The sequence below is a fragment of the Moschus berezovskii genome, chromosome 8, assembly GCF_049115385.1.
Source record: "Moschus berezovskii isolate FMDL1 chromosome 8, NW_MosBer_1.0, whole genome shotgun sequence".
NCBI classification, from domain to species: Eukaryota; Metazoa; Chordata; class Mammalia; order Artiodactyla; family Moschidae; genus Moschus; species Moschus berezovskii.
Genome location: NC_142467.1, coordinates 27,478,729 through 27,501,824, shown reverse-complemented (window position 1 = coordinate 27,501,824; position 23,096 = coordinate 27,478,729). Strand labels below are relative to the sequence as shown.

General features: G+C 37.6%; 1 protein-coding gene across 3 annotated transcripts in view; it reads left to right on the top strand.

The window, feature by feature from the left end:
- Nucleotides 1-23,096, top strand: part of VCAN (versican) — a 118,979-nt gene that overhangs the window by 40,881 nt on the left and 55,002 nt on the right. For 2 of the 3 annotated variants that reach the window (XM_088838492.1, XM_088838493.1), the window contains exon 6: nt 565-858. In XM_088838492.1, coding sequence (XP_088694618.1) covers nt 565-858 — 294 coding nt within the window. Of the gene's footprint in view, nt 1-564; nt 859-7,617; nt 10,576-23,096 lie in introns of all 3 variants that reach the window. The other variant, XM_055428743.2, reaches the window with a different exon arrangement.

Below are 23,096 nucleotides of genomic sequence, written 5' to 3'. Positions count from 1 at the left end.
TTCTGCCCCTTTCCCTCCCCCCTCTTCAAACCTTGGAAGTCTTCTTGTTTTATTGTTTGCTTTGCTGGGAGTTAATCTATTTTGATGGCAGAAATGGATGAGAGAGTCAGAAAATTGCTATTTGATTTTAGGATAAACAAAGAAAAATGACCTCCAAGACATTTCAATGCAACTTTCTCTTTCCGGCATGCAATGTTAATGCGTACACCACAGCCTCTTTCATTGGAGAGAAAACCCATTTCCTCGACAGTAAATCAAAGAATCAGTTGGAAAAGTCTGTTCACTTTAAAGAATCTATTGTAACTGTATTATCAAATGACTGTTTCTATGACCTAGGGAATATACGTATATAAAATGAAACTTTTCTGGTGTGTGTTTATTGTGTTATTCTTATCATACACTAATATTAATAATAACAAAATTAGGTAACTGAGTTTTCTGCTGTAAATTTCAGAAGATGATTCTTCACTATAAGAAAAGAATGGTGTGCTTTTCCCCATCTCCTATAAACAGGAAAAGACTGAAGAGTAAATTTTAGGCCCTTTTTTCTTCTTCTTATTGCAGGTGATGTATTCCACATCACTGCTCCCAATAAGTTCACCTTTGAGGAAGCCGGAGAAGAGTGTAAAAACCGGGACGCCCGCCTGGCAACAGTGGGGGAGCTCCAAGCGGCGTGGAGGAACGGCTTCGACCGGTGTGATTACGGGTGGCTGTTGGACGCCAGTGTTCGCCACCCTGTGACTGTGGCCAGGGCCCAGTGTGGAGGTGGTTTGCTTGGGGTGAGAACCCTGTATCGTTTTGAGAACCAGACAGGCTTCCCTCCCCCTGATAGCAGATTTGATGCCTACTGCTTTAAACGTAAGTGTTTGATACCTTTTAAAACATTCTAGATTTGAAAAAAAAAAAGCTTCGAAGGCATGCAATTGATGTTCAACTAGCCATTGGAATGATTCATGCACAGAATGAAAACAGTTCAGTGACTCTCAAAAACAAGGAAATGAAACAGCAGTGATAAGGTTAAAACAAGTTAGACAAATGGTTTTTAGAGAGGATGAAAAAATGTCAGGCAAAGGCCTTAATTGTGCTGCATTGCACAGAACATGTTTCTGGGCACTTGTTTTATATTAATTGCAGTCCTTCAATGCAATTGGATTGTTGGCACTATTATAATACTGGGGCCAGTCATGGCTGAGTTGAATCCCTGAATTCTGTTTTTTTCCCTCTTTGTTTGGTATCACTCTTTCTTTCAAATAGCAGAGGATTTAAATTTCAGCAACCGCAGGTGAGTACTTGAAGCTGACATGGTTAATACCTAAAAATGAACCATGCTATAAGTAAAAATTTCATTTTATCTCGGTTTATTTCATACAATGGAAATATGTTCCTTCTAATGCTCTAGTATCATATTAAAGTACAGTATATGTTTTTTGGCAAGCTCTAACATAAATAGGCTACCTTCAGTTAAGTATGGATTCAAAATAACTTAAAATGGATTTGAAGTAACATTTCTCAACATTAATGATATATTTTAATTTTTACATGTCCTTAAATTACTTTAGCACTAGTAGTCACATACCATAGTGTCATGCTTGTAGAATGCTTAATTAAACAAGCAACTAATCCAGAGTCTCACTGTGATATTTACTGTAGGATCTATATTATGCCAGCAAAACAAAGATCTGCTAGAAATTTTGGTGACCTGTAGTGTGTTCAAGATGAAGCCATATTATATTGAATTAGTGAGAATATTTTTACTAAGTTTTCAATATATGTATTGTTTTAGCAATACATACAGTCATCCCCTTGGTATCCATGGGAGATTGCTCCTAGGGCCCTCAGGGATACCATAATTACTTATAATACCTATACTGTGTAATGGGATATAATATCAACTATGTAAGTAGTTCCTAGCACACGACAATTTCAAGTCTTGCTTTTTGTAACTTCCTGGAGGTTTTTTTCTTTTTAATCAGAAGTTGGTTGAATCCTTGGATATGGAACCCATGGATACAGAGGGTCAACAGTAACTGAAATGAGTCAAAAATACTCTAGCTTATTTTGTAATTGGCTTCTAAATATACAGACTTCTCATCAACCAAAAAGACACTGAAGTGGGATATCTGAGTAGTCAGGAGAATAGATTGTTAGTATAATGGAAAGCTGTAATTTCATATCCTGCTATCTCCCAGCTAAGATATTTCTGTTTGGATCTCCTCCTGTAAACTCAACTTTCTGAGTGTTAAAGCCATGTGTTGTGTGTCAGTGCAATACAAGCTGGCCATGAAAAGCCTTTGGAATTATTTGATTTTGTTCTTAGGCCCTGAAACTACAGAAAAAGTCTAGATCATTTTCAGGAAAACAAACAAAACAACAACAATAATAGCTAAACCTTATTCCCAGAAGTAGGAAGATATCATTCTTTTAAGCCACATACCCATAACAGTAGTTCTGGGAATATTTTCAAGTAGTTCAAGCTTTAAAATCAGTTTCATGTTAAGTGACTGGTGTGATTAAGGTAGAAAATAAAATTTTTGTGTGTGTATTGGGAGGGGAGGGAACAGGTGGGTTAGAGAAGTTAAATTCAGGAAGGAGTTGAATTATCCAGTGTGACTACCTTGTTTGATTTTATTTTCTGGTGCTTTATAAACCTGGCACTAGAAAACTTTTAAACATTTTGTTCTCTATGAGAGAAAAATTTCAAACAAAGCCTGTCTGTAGCTCCAAAGAATTCATCCTGATGTGTTTGAAATTATTTATTTAAATAAATAATTCACATAAATGTACAAAATAACAAGATACTTAGATTCAAGTAGAATAACCACCTACTAAAACATCTGTATAAAACGTGAATAGAATTTGAAAGTTTAGGCCTGCTTTTTTCTCCCTAATTCATTTGAATCTATATAACTTGGAAATATATAACTTGCAGATGTAATAGATTCAAATTTTTGTTTTTTACCCCAGTTAAGCTAAAGACTAGATTCTTATTTAGTTCTTCTTTAAGACTCTACCATACTCAAAGTTTATTCAGCACATAAAAGGTTAAGAAAGTTTAGACATACATAAAAGACTTCCTTAACCACACAAAATGCCAACACCCTCCCCAAATTTCGAATTCAGTTTTAAAAGATTCTTTTCAAAACATATACATTTTTTTCACTTGAAAAATATTCTCAAAATGACTTGCCTGCTGTACAGTTTCCCACAGAGTTGAGTCATGACTAAATCTATAGGATTAAAGTTGATAAGAATTGTGACCTTAAGGACAAATTCCAAAAGTGATGTCAGGGATGTACAGCTAGTTGGTTAAGTAGAAGAATTTAGAAATATAACTATATTTTTCTTGTTTGCTTTTACCAGATGTCAAAAGTGTTTTTAAGGCCACTTCATGGTGAATAAACAATACCAAATCTCACTTTGCTATAATTCCCTCTTCCTTCTGAAATCACTGAATAGAACATTAACAATGGCCTATGATAAATATAATTAGAATCTGTTCTTGTCAAATAGATTTGAAAAACAAGTAAATTAATGTCCTTGTGAAATTAAGTCTTCCTGCTCATTTCCCCTTGATTAAATTGTGCACTTTCCATTTTTCTTTGACCTCAGAGTTAAGCAAGTTTTGCGAAATAGAGTTATGCAGTGCTCTGAAGGTTCATCCATACTCCCCAAATTTAAGTGAATCAAAACCATTAAAGACTCGTGATACCCTCTCATTTAATATTATTAAAGATCTCCAGGAGAGGAAGATAGGGAATGTTTCCTAGAAAACACATTCCAGTATCCTATTATTATCACTCTCAGATTGTTTTCCTAATTATCTAAATCCTTTGCATTAGAATCCGAGTCCATCTTTCCTTCTCAAGTTGGAAACCAAAATCTAAATAACAGCACTTCTACTATTGAAAACAATTGTTCAGTTGCCCCTCAATGTCTCCTTCAGCTCAAAGATTTCCTTGTTTTGAAATTTTAATTTCTAGGCCTCTAATCACCTATGCCATCTTGCTTTGAACCCTCATTGGTTTTCATATCCCTCTTTTCAATTAAACTTGGAGCTAGAGATAGTGGTCGAAAGAAGACTAAATAAATACCCACCACTTCCTGTGATGTCTTTCTTATGTATTCGTTCACTTTTATGGTTGATCTGCCCTTCTAACCTATGATCAGCTGGTTATCTTTTTTGTGCCCTAGATCGTAATCTGACCATAGGTGTCAAAACTTATCCCTCCCTAACTGGTCTTTTTGAAATGTTTTCTCTTTATTGAATTTGAAGCAGTTGGCATTCAGTCACTCATAAAACTTGAAATATTACTTTGAATTCTAATCCCGCAGTTCCGACTGTTACTCTTTCTACAACCGTGAACCCAAAATCAACTTTTGAATATCTAGTCATTTCCTTATAATAAAGGCAGTATGGGTGTAAGTTAAATCGACTATCGTGCTGCTAATAGGGTTTTCATATTTTATTAGGAAAATCTGCCTTGTGTCTCACAAGGACTGGAGAAGATAGTCCATAGGATATAAAATACCTTAAGTACAGTGATGTGAAACATCTGTGTGGCAAACAGCTGCAAATGTTCCAAGGGAGCTTTTGTGGGAAAAGCCTGCTGCTTTCCTTTGGCTTCCTCGATAATGAAGCTGAAGAAGGGACACTGGTAGTTTTCCAGGACAAAAACTTCTCCATGTGAATTCTTCTTATGGACAGACACTTTCGGAAAAATCTGGAATTGTGTTTTCACTTTTGTAATAGTCATCATTAATACAATGGTATTTATTCTTAGGTTATTTCTTTGTAGATATTTGTGTGTGTGTGTGTGTGTGTTTTAATTAGTTCCTTTTTTTCCCCCCTTTGGAAGGGTTGAAACAAATGGCACAGATGCTCAGATATACTGAGTTGTGATGGAAATCAGCTGTTAAGTTGATGAAAAAGTAACCCAACCCCAAAAGGAAGTCTGAGGTTTTCCATTCCAAATAGTAGAATTAATCAGCTTAATTATAAGCAGATCCTTAAACAGGGCTCTCATTAAAAACCGTTGTTCTGAAAACAAACTCATGTAGCTTTGTAAAGGAGATTCTGAGACACACTACTGTCATATGACTATGTTTCAGGCCTAGAGGAAGACAGCACCAAACAGTACAGTACCAACTGATAATGACATACAGTCATGTCGTTTTTGAAATCTGAGTCTTTCGTTTTTAAAGTGATATGAAGAATATTTTCATAGTACTGTAGAAAGTTGCTGGCATACAAATTGGGTTGGAACATTAGGAAGACCTGATTCACAGGCCCTGTTTTGGGTCTTAGGCAGTTATCACCTCCTTTTAAGTGCATTTCATCAGCCATGAAAATACTCAGAGGGAAAAAGCAAAATTAGCTTTTGTGTTGTTATTAATAATAATATGATTAAATTTTCTCTAATATGCAGTGTACCAAGTGTTTATATTATGTTTCCTTGGGAACTTTCTCTGTATGTACATTTTACTGCTTCCCCAAAGAATGCAGTTATAAAACAAACATGATATCTGGCAGTTAAATGAGGTAACAGTTATGGAATTTCAGAGGATAGAGAATTGAATGAAAAGGAAAATAGTCAACCTCACTTTGGTTCCTTAAGTTGTTCACATCAATCAAAATAGACCAAAGCTTCCTCTAGGAAATGATTGCAGAAAAAGCTTTCTTTAAAAAAGGGGGGAAGTCATGTACACCCGGGGTGGATTCATGTCAATGTATGACAAAACCAACCAATATAATATTGTAAAATAATTAGCCTCCAATAAAGACAAAAATTTTTTTTTAAATTTAAAAATTTTAAAAAAAGGGGGGAAGAAACGTTATTTAACATGTTTTTGAAGAGTCTTCTTTTTGTTTTTATTGTTTAGTTTTGTTTTGAAATAAAGGGATAAATAGTGACAGACTAAAGAATTTTTAATACAGCATAATGAAATGATCACCAAGTTTTTGTATAATATAAATGAATCTGGGCTTTAAAATGGTCTAGGGAATGAACACAACTAATAATAGCTCATACCAGACCAAAAAAAAATGAGGAATCTGTTACAGCTCAAGTCTGATTTACAACAAAATCACATCACTTTATCATTAAATTTTTAAAATAGGCTTTATTTAATAGTTTTGATTTCACAGTAAAATTTAGTGGAACATTCAGAGATTTCCCATATATGCCCTGTCCACGCTCATGCACTGCCTCTCCCATTATCAACATCCCCCAACAGAATGGCACATTTATTAGAGTAATGAACCCACATGGACGCAACATAATCACTCAAAGTCCGTAATTTTTATTAGGGTTCACTTTTTGTGTTGTACGTTCAACATTTGGGTTGAATTTGGACAAATATATAATGACATGTCTTTGCCATTCTCTTATCACACAGAGCAGTTTCAGTGCCCTGATATCATTAAGTTTTGACAGAGTACATGGAGCTCAAAAGTAATCAACCAGTTTTGTCTTCCAAGGACTCTGGTTTGGGGATGATTAAGAGTAGGCCACAGGATATTATAGATACTACAGATATTGCAACTTAGCAAAGCAGTGACCACAGATGTCCTCAGATCAGTTCCTTCCAAGGCTAGTGGCAGTTCTTGATTTTTGAAAATCTTGAGTATTTTTAAAAAGACAAAATCTTTATGTGCCTAACTACTGCATTTTCTTTATGGTGCGATGGAATCCTATCTACAACACTGTCATTTTTATATACAACTTAAATTTCTTTCAATAGGCCAGGCCATTCTCTGTAAATCAGGAGGCGTTATAATGTAGCATTTTATGATGACATGTTTCTTTTTATTGCCTGAGCCCATTCTTTCTGATGCTCAGGGTTGTTTCCAGTGATTTGTAATTACAGAGCTAAAATATATCATGTGGGTACTTCACTTCCTGTTCTCCGTTTGCATTTCCTGCTGAAAGTAAGCCTGGACCCAAGACTCTTGTAAGAGGTATAAACATAACGTGTAGAACATAGAGCAAGATGTAGAACTACAACAAATGCCAAGCAGCCTCTGCCAGAGGCATTTTAGTATTTATTATAAACAAGGCTACCCTGCAGAGTTGAAAGGAACATGAAGACAAATGTCCAACACCTGGGATCAAGCAACAAGTGGTGTTAAAACGTTTAATATCCTGTTTTTATGAAAGCTTCCACATTATGGACCATGTAATCGCTGATATGTAACTCGGGTACATTTGATGTGGCTTTTTTGTTATTTTGCAATCTGAGGCACTCCCTCTCCCTGGAGACATTATGTAGCTAGAGACAGAGGCCTCCAGAATAGTAGTATTGAGTTCTCCTACTAAACTTCAAGTTGGTGCTGTAGTTTCTGAGAAATAATGTACCTACTGTTTCCAAACTCTGCATTTGATTTTTGAACTTCTTATATGAAAACTACATAATATTCATGTTCGTTAACTAAGAACAGTCTTTTGTGATGATTAAATGTTTAGTTTCTGTCTTTAGGTTAAGTATAGTTTTTAGACTCCCCTCCATCACAAAACACTTTTGGGTCACTCCAGATTACACACAGCACTTAACAAACACTGGACGTACAACTTTTTATTAGTGACTTGTCTAATCAACTCTTTGAAATTATTTTTCTAGCTAAACAGAATATATCAGAGGCTACAACCATCGAACTGAATATGCTTGCAGAAACTGTCTCACCCACTTTATTGGAAGAACTACAAATGGGACCGGACAGAACTACACCAATCATCCCTTTAATCACTGAATTACCTGTCATTACAACAAAGGTCCCTTCTATAGGAAATATTGTCAATTTTGAACAGAAATCCACAGTTCAACCTCTAACTAGTACCCACAGATCAGCCACAGAATCATTCTCACCTGATGGAAGTACAAAGAAGCCTTGGGATATGGACTATTACTCACCTTCTGCTTCAGGACCTCTTGGAGAGCCAGACATATCTGAAATTAAGGGAGAAGCACCCCAAAGTACAACTGTTGTTTCCCATCACGCTCCTGATTCATGGGATGGTGTGAAGGAAGATCTACAAATAAAAGAATCAGTTACACAAATTGAACAAATAGAAGTGGGTCCCTTGGTAACATCTATGGAAATCTCAAAGCACATTCCTTCTAAGGAATTCACTGTCACTGTGACACCATTTGTATCTACGATGACCCTGGAATCAAAAACTGAAAAGAAAGCAATAAGCACAGTCTCTGAATCAGTGACCACAAGCCGCTATGGATTCACCTTGAGAGAAGATGATGGTGAAGACAGAACATCTACAGTTAGACTGGGTCAGAGGACCTCGATCTTTAGCCAAATACCTGAGGTCATTACAGTGTCAAAGACTTCCGAAGACACCACCCGCAGTCAACTAGAGGATGTGGAGTCAGTCTCAGCGTCAACGATTGTTTCACCTGACAGTGATGGCTCGTCCATGGACCACAGGCAAGAGAGACAGACTCGTGGTAGGATAACTGAAGATTTTCTTGGCCAGTATGTGTCCACCACACCTTTCCCATCACAGCATCATACAGAAGTAGAATTGTTTCCTTATTCTGGTGATAAAAGATTAGTCGAGGGAACATCCACAGTTGTTTATCCCACTCCACGAACAGGAAGAGAAAGAACAGAAACATTAAGACCAGCGATGAGAACAGTTACTTACACCAATGATGAAATACAGGAAAAGAGCACCAAAGATTCATTTGTAGAAAAAATAGAGGAAGAAGGCTTCTCTGGAATGATGTTCCCTACAGCTTCCTCAGAGCAAATTCATCATACAGAGTATTCAGTGGGAATGACCAAATCTTTCGAATCCCCAGCACCGACGACGTCGACAGAGCTAGGTGTGGCACCAACAGAGGCAACAGATGTGGAGGCAGACTTTACAGCTCCAAGTGGATTAGAACCAGATGGCCGTCAAGATACCACAGAGGATGAGGAGGGTATTACAACAGAGCATTTGCTCCAGAGCACCTTAAATGTGGAGGTGGTTACTGTATCAAAATGGTCATTGGATGAAGATAATACAACATCGAAACCTTTAGGGTCCACAGAACATGTAGGCTCTCCAAAACTGCCCCCTGCCTTAATCACCACCATGGGAGTGAGTGATAAGGATAAAGAAATCCCAGGTCTGACTGAAGATGTAAGAGATGAATTCACTCGTACCCCAGGTAGTACTCAAAAGCCACTAGAGGAGTTTACTGAGGAAGACACAACAGACCATGAAAAATTCACAGTTAGATTTCAGCCAACTGCATCAGTTGCTGCCACAGAAAAGTCAACTTTGAGAGATTCTATAACTGAAGAAAGAGTTCCGCCTTTTACAAGCACGGAAGTCCAAGTTACTCATGCAACCATAGAGGGAAGTGCTTTGGATGAAGGAGAAGATGTGGATGTCTCTAAGCCTTTATCTACTGTCCCTCAATTTGCACACCCTTCAGATGTGGAAGGGTCAACATTTGTTAATTATAGTAGCACCCAGGAGCCTACTACTTATGTAGACACTTCCCATACCATTCCTTTTTCTGTAATCCCCAAGACAGAATGGGGAGTGTTGGTACCTTCCATTCCATCAGAAGGTGAAGTTCTAGGTGAACGCTCTCAAGACATACGTGTTATTAATCAGACTCACTTTGAAGCTTCTATTTATCCTGAGACTGTAAGAACAACAGAAATTACACAAGAAGCTACGCGAGAAGATTTTCCTTGGAAAGAACAGACTCCAGAGAAACCAGTTTCTCCTCCCAGTTCTACAACTGACACAGCCAAGGAGACAACACCACCTTTGGATGAACAAGAGAGCGATGGGTCAGCATATACTGTCTTTGAAGACAGATCAGTGACGGGTTCTGACAGAGTCTCAGCTTTAGTAACAACTCCAACTGGAAAATTTGAGCAGAGTACATCTTTTCCACCTGGTGCTGTCACCAAAGCAAAAACAGATGAAGTGGTAACGCTAACACCAACCACAGGGTCAAAGGTATCTTTCAGCCCATGGCCTGAACAAAAATATGAAACAGAAGGTACCAGTCCAAGGGGATTTGTATCTCCTTTTAGCATCGGTGTTACCCAGCTTATAGAAGAGACCGCTACTGAGAAAAGAGAGAAAACATCCCTGGATTATATTGATTTAGGCTCAGGATTATTCGAAAAGCCCAAGGCCACAGAACTCCCAGAATTTTCAACAGTTAAAGCCACAGTTCCAAGTGACATCACTGCCGCCTTCAGTTCCGCAGATAGACTTCACACACCTTCAGCCTCCACTGAGAAGCCACCTCTCATTGACAGAGAACCCGATGAAGAAACAACCAGTGACATGGTCATCATTGAAGAATCAACATCTCGTGTTCCTCCCACTACCCTTGAGGATATTGTAGCCAAGGAAACAGAAACAGAGATTGATAAAGAATATTTCACAACTTCAAGTACTTCTACTACACAGCCAACAAGACCTCCCACTGTGGAAGGCAAAGAAGCCTTCGGACCACAGGCATTTTCTACTCCAGAACCCCCAGCAGGGACAAAATTCCACCCTGACATAAATGTTTATATTATTGAGGTCAGAGAAAACAAGACAGGTAAGTCTTTGCTTTCTAGACATACGAATCAAGGCAATCAGCATTTTATCTTGAAAATTACTTTTGGAAAAAAAAATATCAACATGCCAAATGCTGCCATTAGAAGATAACTGGAGTGTAAAAAAATTCTGTCTTAGCTTCGTATATTGTGTGTTTGTACATGAATTGGAAGAATATGTTAAACAGTTTGGAAGAATGTTAGATATGATTTTATTTTAAAAGTCATAAGAAGCCCTGCTTTGTCATCTAATATAACCAAATCATCACTGTTACATCACTTCAGAACATGCAGAACAAGATGTTTTAATTTCAGTGTCTTTCCATGTGTTACTACTCAAGTGTAGTACTAGACTGTGTTAACATTTCATTGGTCTTTAACTATTAACCTTCAGTACTTACACTGTGGACAGCTAAAACTGTATTGCATATCCCTAGGACTGATAGAAAGACATCTAAAGGTTTGTTTTAGTTTTTCTCTTCCATGATTTGCAGGTTTATTATGCAGTTTGTGGGGTAGGTGATAGGTATGCAGTTTAAATGTTATTTTAAAGAAAGTTCAATGTATTTTCAAACTGTTGTCTTTCGATATTTTCATTAAGCTTTAAATATTTAGAACAAATAAGGTCTAGCTCAATTCTAGGAAATGCTGTAATCTATTTTATCAAATACAATTTCAGAAAGTGGATTACCTCTGTTCCCTAAAAACTCAGGCTGTAATGTTATTTATTTTGTAATTTAGTTATAGGAATATTCATGGTGCCTTTTATTCTGCTCAAGTATTTTATATATCTCTCTGGCAAAATTCTTAAAAGCTGTTTCTTTACATAGACTAATACTTGCAAATTTTATCATTAAACTTAACTTATTCCTTTTTAAAGGTCAGTACACTCTATCTTCCAAATTTGGTAAGCTGAGTTGCGAATACGTGTTATATGCAGTTCAATAGATCTATTCAGGTTTGTCTTTTTTTAATTTAGAAGTTAAGATAATCGATTTTAGTTAAGTTGCTGTAGTTTAGTTTTAGTGTGTGGATTAGAGGAATAAATGCTCTTTTTTCCTTAACGTGGCTATGAGAAGTCAAGCTAGAAGAATGTTTTTTGAGAGGTTTCTTCTCTTACTGTTGGGCTGTTCCCCTAGAGGTGTCATTTTTTGTAAGATGTGTCATTTTTTGTAATTTATGCGATACTCATGAGCCTGCTTGGGGATGCACTTGTTGGGAACACAGGTGGTTCTAATGTCTAGTCAGCTGGCTTCCAGTTAGATGGTAATTTGGCCTCTACCACCCAGAACTTTCTCTCCATGTAAAAGCTCTTGTGGGACAGTGAATAGCAGAAAAGAGAATACACTCTCAGAGTATTGACATTAATCTCCACTTTCCAATACAGTTGAATGAGGTCAGGATTGGAGCATTATTTTCCTGTTAATGATGCTGTTTCTTGGAAACCATATTTATTCTCTCCTACATTGCTCTTCCGCCTCTTGGAACTGGAGACGGAGAGAGAGGACAGGCTGCCAAGTAGTGGGAATGAGGATTGCTGTTAGTGGGGCTGGAAAAGTGACAAGAAGATATTACTATGAAAAAAGAAAGAAATGAAGAGAAGCTTAGGGATTCCTATGAATGCTCAATTTGAGAATTAAAAAAAAAAAATTCTTGAATGACTAACTATACAAAAGTTTTTTCCCAACTTAGATTACTCTCTTGTTATTGTAGATACTATGTTGAATCAAATGATAGATAAATCTGTAAAACATGTTCTGCATTTTAAAACTCTTCTAAATGGGAAACTGTGCATTAAGGTGAGGGTAATCAAATTACCAAACGGGGAAAGTGAAACTCAATCTCCCTGGAAGAATTGGCAGTCATCAGAAAAAAAAAAAAAAATCTAAGTTTATAAATGGCTACTTGAAATGGAGAGTCTGAGTAACTTAACTCATAAACCATTTATACAAAGTATATTTTTATCTGAATTGTAAACTTAAGTCAGCTGAGTCTGGGAAACACAACTAGGTATTTCCTCCTCTTTTTTCTACCTTTTTAAAAATTTTTCTTTTCTTTTTTTTTTGAGTTTAGTTGCTTTACAATGCTGTGTTAGTTTCTGCTGCAGAGCAAAGTAAATCAGCTATACATATTCATATATCCCCTTTGTCACCACGGAGCGTTGAGTAGAGTTCCTGTGCTATACGGCAGGTTCTCATTCAGTTCAGTTCAGTTCAGTCGCTCAGTCGTGTCCGACTCTTTGCGACCCTATGAATCATAGCACACCAGGCCTCCCTGTCCATCAACTCCCGGAGTTCACTCAAACTCATGTCCATCGAGTTGGTGATGCCATCCATCTATCTCATTCTCTGTCGTCCCCGTCTCCTCCCACCCCCAATCCCTCCCAGCATCAGAGTCTTTTCCAGTGAGTCAACTCTTCGCATGAGGTGGCCAAAGTATTGGAGTTTCAGTTTTAGCATCAGTCCTTCCAATGAACACCCAGGGTTGATCTCCTCTAGAATGGACTGGTATCTATTTTATACATAGTAGTGTATATGTGTCAATCTCACTTTTAAAACATGTGGCCTTGACTTGCCTTCAAACTAAGTTCCGTTCAGCATTGATAACAATGGGTCAGAAAGGAAAGGGAATACTTGTTTATCTTCTTTGGCAGGGAGTTCCAGTGAGTGCGGTGGGGCGCGGGGGGCTAGGGATGAGAGTAGAACATGTATCTATCTATTAACTCCCTCGCTCCATCTCTCTCTTTCTCCCCTGTCCCTGCATCGATCTGTCATCCCTGCATCGATCTGTCATCCCTGCATCGATCTGTCTTTTCATATATACGCTTTATATATGCCCTTCTTAAGACTAAAAACACTGTTTATTGTTTTGATAAGACAATGAGGGTGGTGACTCAGGTCCAACTGCTTTATACTCATTTTATTTGTTTTCTATGAGAAATTTAATTTTTCAAGCATTTTTCACTTTGGGAAGGGAAAACCTGAGAGCAGATGTTAAATTAATCAGTTTTAAGGCAGGTGTACATTAATAAAGAAAAATACATATGTGCCTGGAAAACCAACCTTTTTATGTATCAAGGCACCTTTTTCCAAACTGGAAAATCCTTGGTACATGTACAAATTTGTATAAATTTATTCACAAACATAAAATTGACCTTACATATACTGTATATTCAAGTAAGCAAAAATACCACCCATATTACTCTAAACCAAGGCATTCATAAGTATTTTGCTGCTCTCAGCAAGTCACATAAATCTTGATTTTTAAAAAATTTTTTACTACTATTAAATAAAACACTATGCAGGACACATTTATGTTCTATTTGCTCAAATGGATCTTAATAGCAACTTAGGGTGCTGTTGCCGGAGGGCAACTGTAGTTAGCAGTTAAAAAAAATCTGAAGGAACTTTTCAGCTCATAAAATTTTTATGAGCTGAAAAATGCTATAGGGTGTGTTTAACAGTGGTTCAGGGGATACTGAAAACATGGCTCCTGTCTATTTCAGGAGTAATTTGCACACCTGCACTTTGAAAAGTTATTGAAAGGTTTTCTTTGTGAACACGTGATGGCTCAGACGGTAACGAATTTGCCTGCAATGAAGGAGACCCAGGTTCGTTTCTTGAGACAGGAGGATCCCCTGAAGAAGGGAATGACTACTTGCTCCAGTACTCTTGCCTGGAGAATCCCATGGATAGAGGAGCCTGGTGGGCTACAGTCCACGGGTCGCAAATAGTCCGACATGACTGAGTGACTAATACACACACACGGAATCTATAGCATTTAAAGCGTAGGAAGAGTTAGCTCAATTCAATTCTGGACTCTTTCCCTTTTTTAAAATTATGCTCCTCCTCGAAATCATCTGAAATGTCATAAATTTAGTGTAACAGGATTATGAATGTTTTTAAAAGCTAATACACTGTAATTTTAACTCAAAGAATAATTTAGAAGTCTACCGATATTGAATGTAAGCATTATTATGCAAATGCTCATGGTTATAACATTAAAATAAGTGACTTAGTTTTTTTAAAAAAATCCATGTATACTGCCTATTACTTGTCAGACTCGCTTGGTATTATTTGCTGCTCAGGTGTTCTTTTTTGCTAGTTTTATCATTTCTAGCTATCCTGTCTAAGTGTAAGATAGGTATTAAGCCAATATGAAACTAAAGTGATAATAAATATAAAATATTGATGAAATTGTTAATGAAATGGCATTCAGGATTAATGAAGTTTTGAGAAAAATAATTTTGGCCTCTAAATTAGAGTTTCTTTTGTTCTGTTTCCTTGTTGAGAATTATGGTACTTTTATTGCTTACATCTTTCAGAAATAATTCCTATATGATTAATCGCATCTACATTTTTGTTTGTATATTTGGGAAATGTACATAGAGCTAAATATTTATTTTCTGAATATGATGCTTTTGAGGAGAGGGTAAGGAATAAGGGTCATTAGCTCTGCATATAGGAGATATCTGGGTAAATGCCAGTATTTATACCATTAAAAGCACAGTCATCAGTTTTTAAAAAGTAATGTTACTCAAGATACCCTTATATAATTTTTTTTAAATCACATTTTTATATAATTTATTATGTAGAACTACTCTTAGATTTTTAATTATAGGATCAGATTCCTTTCTTGGGCCTCCATATTTTGAGCGCATAAAAGAGTGACTGTTCTGGTTAGTATTTGAGGGGGGGATATTAGGAGCCCCACTTTCTTGGGGCCCCTGTCTCATTCCCAATGGTAGTTTCTAAAGTATCATGTACCTTAGAACAAAGAGAGTGAGATCATTTGGGTAATTCAGAATAGAGCAGCAAAAAATTTACTCATTTCTGAATGAATTGATTTTTTTTTTTTTTTAAGTAAAACAATTTTTAAATTGGTCTCTCACTATATGGGCTCTCCTTGTGGCTCAGATGGTGAAGAATCAATCTGCGATGCAGGAGACATGGGTTCGATTCCTGGGTGGGGACGATCCCCTGGAGAAGGGAATGGCTACCCACTCTAGTATTCCTGCCTGGAGAATTCCATGGACAGAGGAGCCTGGCTGGCTGCAATCTATGGGGTGGCAAAGAGTTGGACACGACTGACAACTAAACACACACAGTTTTCACTACGTATATCTCACTATAATGATACACATTTATTAACATTTACCTACATGATTCTGAATAAAACAAATTAAGCAAATCTAACTTTAATCTTATTGATAGCTATATGTAATCAAAATTATATATAATTATATTTCACAGTATGTACAGAGCAAAATCATCAAACCTGCACTTAGAGCTTGATATTTTCAGGCCACTCTTTATATATTTTATCATGTTTAAACTTCAGAGGTAATTTGTGAGATATCTAAAGTGCAGCAGATGGCAGACAGAAGCACACTGGGTATGACACTTTGGTACTAGTCTGAGTCTTGGCACTCCTTGGAGCATTTTTGCAGTGAGGCAATTCTCTCCCCTGATGAACTCACAGGAATAATGACTCCCTGTTGGCTCAGGTGCTGCCCTGTCTGTCTGTTTCTGAAAGAAGATAGACTCTGGAAAGACTGGCTTCTCATTGGCATTCTATTGGTTTAAGAGGAGATGGCTTAGATTTCGTTTGCTGCTAATAAGGGGCTCTGTGTATTCTATTCAGATACCTGCTATGGCAGGAGAACAGCATGCTGAAACCAGTAGCTCTGGTTCTGGGATGTTTCTCTCCTGCAGAATTTTGGAGCATATCCCTGAAAGTGGATGGGGCAGGTGCCTACACACTTGAGTGGTTCCCTTTGCTGGGCTCCAGCTGTGGCTTCCTGCCAGAGAAGCACATGTTTTTTTTTTCCCCTGAAGGGAATTAGGATGGCTTCCCTCATTCCTCCTTGGCTGTCTAGAAAAGGACTGAATTCTTCTATTGGTAAAATAATGAAAAAAAGAAGAGACTGTCTCTTTTCCATTCATTTCTATAGAAGGAAAAAAAGAATTGGCCTTAATATATTTAAATTATTAATGAGCTTAACGCTACACTGCAGATCAAAGCTTACCTTTTTAACCAAGTCCTTCTAAGTGAAATATTTTGTATGTATAACACATACACTCATATAAGACACACATACAAAACACATAGAATCTCAAACTTTTAAATGCTGTATAAATATTTTATTAACCCACTAATCTCAAGAAAATCTTGAAGACATTAAAATCGTGCTTCTCACAGGTTGAGGCTTACTAATAAGAGATACTCTGTAGATGGGTATAAAGAACTTTGTTGTCTTCTTCTTAACATGAAGAAGCCTATTCTTTCTGAAAATGGCACTTGCAATTACAAGTTGCCAGTATCAAAGCTGCTATTGAGGTGGGCATTAGCCAAAGACAAATGCCACTTAGTTGTCATTAGCAATGACCTTGAGATAAAGGCGCACTCTGTCTTCTAGCAGAGTAGTCAATCAAGGGTTATCCTCAGGTAAAGCTACAACATGCTTTGCTCTTTAACAGAATGAAAAGGGACACAAAATAACTGTAAACCATAGGCCTTACTCCCAAAGCCTTTAAATGCTTTTGAGGAGCCTATATGAACATAGTCAAATGTAATAACAGTACAGAATTGCATAATTACACTCTCGGTATGAGATACTGACTAAACGGCAGATAATATCAACAAAGAAGAATCAATGAAGGCAGGGGATTCAGAAAATATTTCATGAGAAGGATGAAATATAAGCTGGTTCTTGTTGGAAGGGTAAGATCAAAAACAAATTACTGAAAACTCGTTATTGACCTATTGCTTCACAACAGAGACTCACCAGTTGGGCCAAGGCGCCCAAGTACTATCAGGCATTTTTCTAGACAGGGCTCGAATGACACAGTGGCACCCCTGATTCAGAAGATGAATGCCTTGTTAGGATTCACCTAGAAGCCTATACAGATTCATGGAAACTTTGGGCAACTTCCTCAGGAAGGAGTGTTCTCTCACATTTTCCTATTTTTCATTTTGATAAAGATAGCATCATCTGTAAGTTAAGTACATTTAGCTTTTCAAAACATCCCATGATGTATCATGGTTCAGAATTACACATTTGTAAAATTAAATGACATAAAACTACTCTTTAGTGGGCTGCTGCTGCTGCTGCTGCTAAGTCACTTCAGTCGTGTCCGACTCTGTGTGACCCCACAGACGGAAGCCCACCAGGCTCCCCCGTCCCTGGGATTCTCCAGGCAAGAACACTGGAGTGGGTTGCCATTTCCTTCTACAATGTATAAAAGTGAAAGGTGAAAGTGAAGTCGCTCAGTCGTGTCAAACCCTTAGTGACCCCATGGACTGCAGCCTACCAGGCTCCTCCATCCATGGGATTTTCTAGGCAAGAGTTCTGGAGTGGCTTGTCATTGCCTTCTCTGTTAGAGTGGGCTGCATACCCTAAAAGGTGATTTAAAGTTTTATAATATCTTTAATTCAAATGCAACTTGAATTAGCAGTAAGTTGGGGAAGCTACAATCAGTCTTTCCTTTGATTCCTGACGATGTGGACCCAGGAATTTCTTAAATTTTCTGTCAGAATTTTTTGCCAGTAAAATGGATGTAGTAGTGGTTATTTTATAGAAAGAATATTTCATAAATTCTGATACATACTTTTTTTTCCAAATCACAAGGATAATGTAACAAAAGATGACTGTGTATATATATATACACATATACACACACACATATAGGGATCTTCCCAACCCAGGGATTGAACCCAGGTCTCACCACATTGCAGGCAGATTCTTTACCAGCTGAGCCACAAGAGAAGCCCAAGAATACTGGAGTGGGTAGCCTATCCCTTCTCCAGCATATCTTCCCGACCTAAGAATTGAATTGGGATCTCCTGCATTGCAGGTGGATTCTTTACCAACTGAGCTATACATATATGTATGTATCCAAATATATTAATATACATGTATTCAACAAATAGTCAAATAATTGCCATTCACTAAGTACTATACTAGAACTGGATTTTTGAAGCACACTCTGTGATATTCTGAATGTCCATGGATAGGTAGTTGATTTGACCCATGGGATACAGTTCAATGGAGTGGAAAGAGCCTCTGGAAACAGACTTGGGTTCATGGTCAACATTGTTATCTGCCTATATGATCTTGGGTAAATTGCTTGATCGCCACAGGCCTCAGTTGTTATAATAGTAAACATATGTGCTAATACTACAAACACCAGATTACTTAAAAGAGAAGGGGATCTCTTCCTGGACTTGCAAGACATGGTGGCAGGCACATCACACGTTTAATACCTCCTAAGTGACTAGAAAGCACCCAGCACAGTGCCTTGCACATGGCAATGATGTAGTAGAAACGAATCCCCTCTCAGCTACGGCAGTTGTTTCATTGCGAACTTCTAAATGTAGGAAAATGTAAATTGTTTTGTATTAAATATGTTAAAAATGCAATTACCTTAAATTTTGAGATGATTTATACAACAGCAAGACAAATATAATTATACTGTAGTATCTGTCTGACTGCAAGAGCTTGTTAAAATTTTAATTATCTATGGATTGTGTTTGTCTAGGGTGATGCCATTTTGGGTGCAAATCAGAAGCAGCTGCAACCCTTATTTAAATTTTAAATATAGTTATAGTATTGATTCTATACTATCAACACATAGAACTCATTAGCTTTCTGCTCTTTTTCATGTGTGAAAATTGGACTTGTGATTTTTGATGATTGCAAATTTAATTTTTTTTTTCAAAGAAAAGATCGTTTCACAAATTCTTTATAAATTTTTCCAGGTGCTGGGCCAGGCCTCTTCTTGCATATTCATAGAAAACATGGGCATTCCCTGCTGTCTTTTTGTTGTTGTCAAGGAAACCCCCTAGTTCTCTACACAGGGATTACATTCTTCTTTCTTAATAGCTCTTAGATCATTCATTTGTGCAGTGAATAAAAAATGTATTCACGGGCACAGACAGTGTTCAGAACTTTTGGAGGGGAGGGGTGTAGCTAAGGGGAGAGACGTGTGGTGAGAGGAGCTAAGGGATAAAAGAAACAGAAAAAGAAATGCTTTGTAAAGGTTTCATTTTAATGAGGTAAAGTGAAAAGAATAATTTAAATGCATTATCTGTTTTTGTCAGTTTTAAAATTTATTTGCAAAATTTATTACATTAAACCTCAGTGAGGCCAGTTTGTCACATATAAAAGAAAAAAAAAAGCTCGTTAATATGTGACTTTATTGATAGAGAGATTCCAAGAATGGGGCTCTGGTTGAGGGGGCAGGGAGGAACATTTTTTTAGTGAAAACTGTTGTATATATATATTTTTTTTTGTTTGTATGGAAGTACTTTGATTTTTTTACAACACAATTGAGGCAATGTAAAACATTGTTTCAGCCTAGGGTATCATGTGGACAACTGAGCACCTATTGCATAAGAAACTGTGTTCCTTAGAGGGATATGCCAATATTCAGACCTTTTGAGTGTGAATCAAGAAGGAAACCCTGATCCAATGGCATGAAAGCTATAATTATTCTTAAAAGGAGTGGTTTGATTTGGAGGAGGAGAATAAATTATGTCAAACCTTCTAAAAACTTGCTAGAATTATTGTGAGAATGTATAAAAAATTTTTCCATAGATAAGTTAAAGTAGGAGATTTGAAACTGGAAAGAAATAATCCCTTGAGTGAGAGGGAAAGTTTAATTGTACTTCAACATCTGTATCTATGAAAGCTTGACATATTACGTCAAAGTATGGTACCTGGACCTGCCCCCAGTATGTAATCAGCATATACTACCTGGTCTGGCTTCTAGCGACTTCATCTTTTCATCTTACACCACAGTATTCCTGGCATCTCCCAGGGTGAGTTAGTTTCTTTGGCCATGTGCTGTTCGAAGTAGGTTTGGGTTTTTCTAAGTTGAGAAAGGGAAAAGAAAACACACCAACATATGCTTCTGTAGAGTACAACGGGATCCACTATAGTTACCATCTTTTATTACGCTGTGATCTCACCTTGCTCTGCTTTCTAAGGGAGCCATTTCAGTCTCTGAAAATAAAACATTCTCTGCCCATCTCTTCACACTCACTCCCAGGAAGTATTTTAAAGGCTTGTAGAAACAAAGCCATTCAATCAAGCTACTCTGTGGCTGAAGTGAATTGGAGTCACTCAGTCATGTCCGACTCTTTGCGACCCCATGGACTGTAGCCCAGCAGGCTCCTCCATCCATGGAATTTTCCAGGCAAGAGTCCTGGAGTGGGTTGCCATTTCCTTCTCCAGGGCATCTTCTGAGCCAGGTATCAAACCTGGGTCTCCCGCATTGCAGGCAGACGCTTTACCACCCGAGCCACCAGGGCTAGGGAAAGGAAAGTAATGTCATCCGTAGCTTAGTTGGGAAGGCAGCTTGAAAAAATCAATAAGCAAGAAGAGTATACAATAAAAGCTAGTTGCTTGCTTTAATAAAAAGAAAAATAGAGGTAATATGGGCATGAGTTTGAGCAAACTCCAAAAGACAGTGAAAGATAAGGAAGCCTGGCTTGCTACCGTCCTTGGGGTCGCAGAGTTGGACACAGCTGAGTGACAGCAAAAACAGCAGCAATGAAGTAAGTTACTATAGCAGACAGTCTCAGAATCAGCCTCTCAGGAAACTCAGGGCATTCATCCTCTTGCTGAGAAGCCATTCGTGTCGCCCAGGAGGCCACAGAACAGCACCAACCAGGTATCAGCAGCTGACCGACAGCGATGCCATTCTGTGCAGGGGTTTGAAGGAGCCCCAGGAAATCTCCCAGTGCATAAATTCTGCTCATGTTGCTTCTCAACCTTGACTTTATATCAGAATTACCAGGGAGCCTCCATTTAAAAATATCCACTCTCCCACCCCCAACTAGACAACTTAAATCTGAATTTCTAGTGGTGGGACCCAGGCCTTCATATTTTTTGTTTCTTTTATTAAATTTGCCTTTCGTTTTTTAGTATTAGATGTCTGTATTTTTTAATGCACACAGTCTTTATTCCTGGAGAATGTTGAACCCTACCGTAAAGTAAAGGCTTTCTGACCTTCAGACAGAGGTTGAACTATAGACATATACCTGGGGAAGGGGCTGCTTTAAACCTCTGCAAGTTTAAGTTGTATTTTACCAGTTTTAAGGAGGAAAAAAAATGTTTAATTCAGTCTCCCCTGAATGAAATGCTGGCCTTTATCACATTTTGGGAAGCGTAGCTTTTCTCACACATGTTAAATGAACCTTGGCATCTGTAAGGAAGGAAGAAAATAGAATTAACTATAATTGAAACATATGTTTTTTAACATTTCAGAGTAATTGTAATTGAATCAAAAGTGATCGTGAGGGGTGGAAAATGTATCTTGAATTACATGGACCTGCATACCTCATGCTGCCATACCCATATTACTTTCTCTCTATCGGCATGGAAATTAAAAGGAAATACGTATGCTCATGGCTTAAGGATTCTTTTGACTATACTGACAAAGTGAATTTGTTCATTGTATATTTCCACTTGAGAAAAATAGTGAATACTGCCCTGAGATAAACCTATATGGATTCTATATTTGGAAAGGAAAAGAATGATAAAAAATAATATTGAGACTATGCCTGCCCACTTAGATGATCTGATTTTCATAGCCATAGAAGTCTTTAATATTTGCATAATCTGTGTCTCTTTTAGTTGTGTCTCAGAATTTGAGCTATTATTGCAGCCAAAACACAGTTTCTTCAGTACCAGAAAAAAATGCAGATATTTAAAAGAAAGTGTCAAAGTAGTAAATGTAAACATTTCCATTCTTGATGATAAATAACTATGTAGACATTCTTTCAACTAAATTCCAAAAGAGAAGCTAAGTGGCTAGAATAAGGAGAGCCTTCAGTTCAGTTCAGTTCAGTTCAGTTCAGTCATTCAGTCGTGTCCCATCCTTTGCGACCCCATGAATCACAGCACGCCAGGCTTCCCTGTCCATCACCAACTCCCAGAGTTCACTCAAACTCATGTCCATTGAGTCGGTGATGCCATCCAGCCATCTCATTCTCTGTTATCCCCTTCTCCCGCCCCCAACCTTTCCCAGCATCAGAGTCTTTTCCAGTGAGTCAACTCGTCGCATGAGGTGGCCAAAGTATTGGAGTTTCAGCTTTAGCATCAGTCCTTCCAATGAACACCCAGGATTGATCTCCTTTAGAATGGACTGGTTGGATCTCCTTGCAGTCCAAGGGACTCTCAAGAGTCTTCTCCTGCACCACAGTTCAAAAGCAGCCTGACATGTTTAAAAGATCCTTTCACTTTACAGAACATAGAAGTTAGTAAGGAAGGTGAGACAAGTATATAATAACCACTAGGGAATTTATAAATAAGAAACAATATGACATAAGTCCTGTGGCATACAAATGAAAGACACAACCAGTTTGGGCTGAGGAGTTTTAGTGAAGACAGACTGGAGGAATGGAGACTTCAGCTGGATCGTTCATAAATGCAGGAGTGAAGCTCCAAGGAGGGTTTATGAAGCATTCCAAGTTCGGGGCAGGAGAATTCTTCTTGAATAGAAGTGTGAGTTGGGAA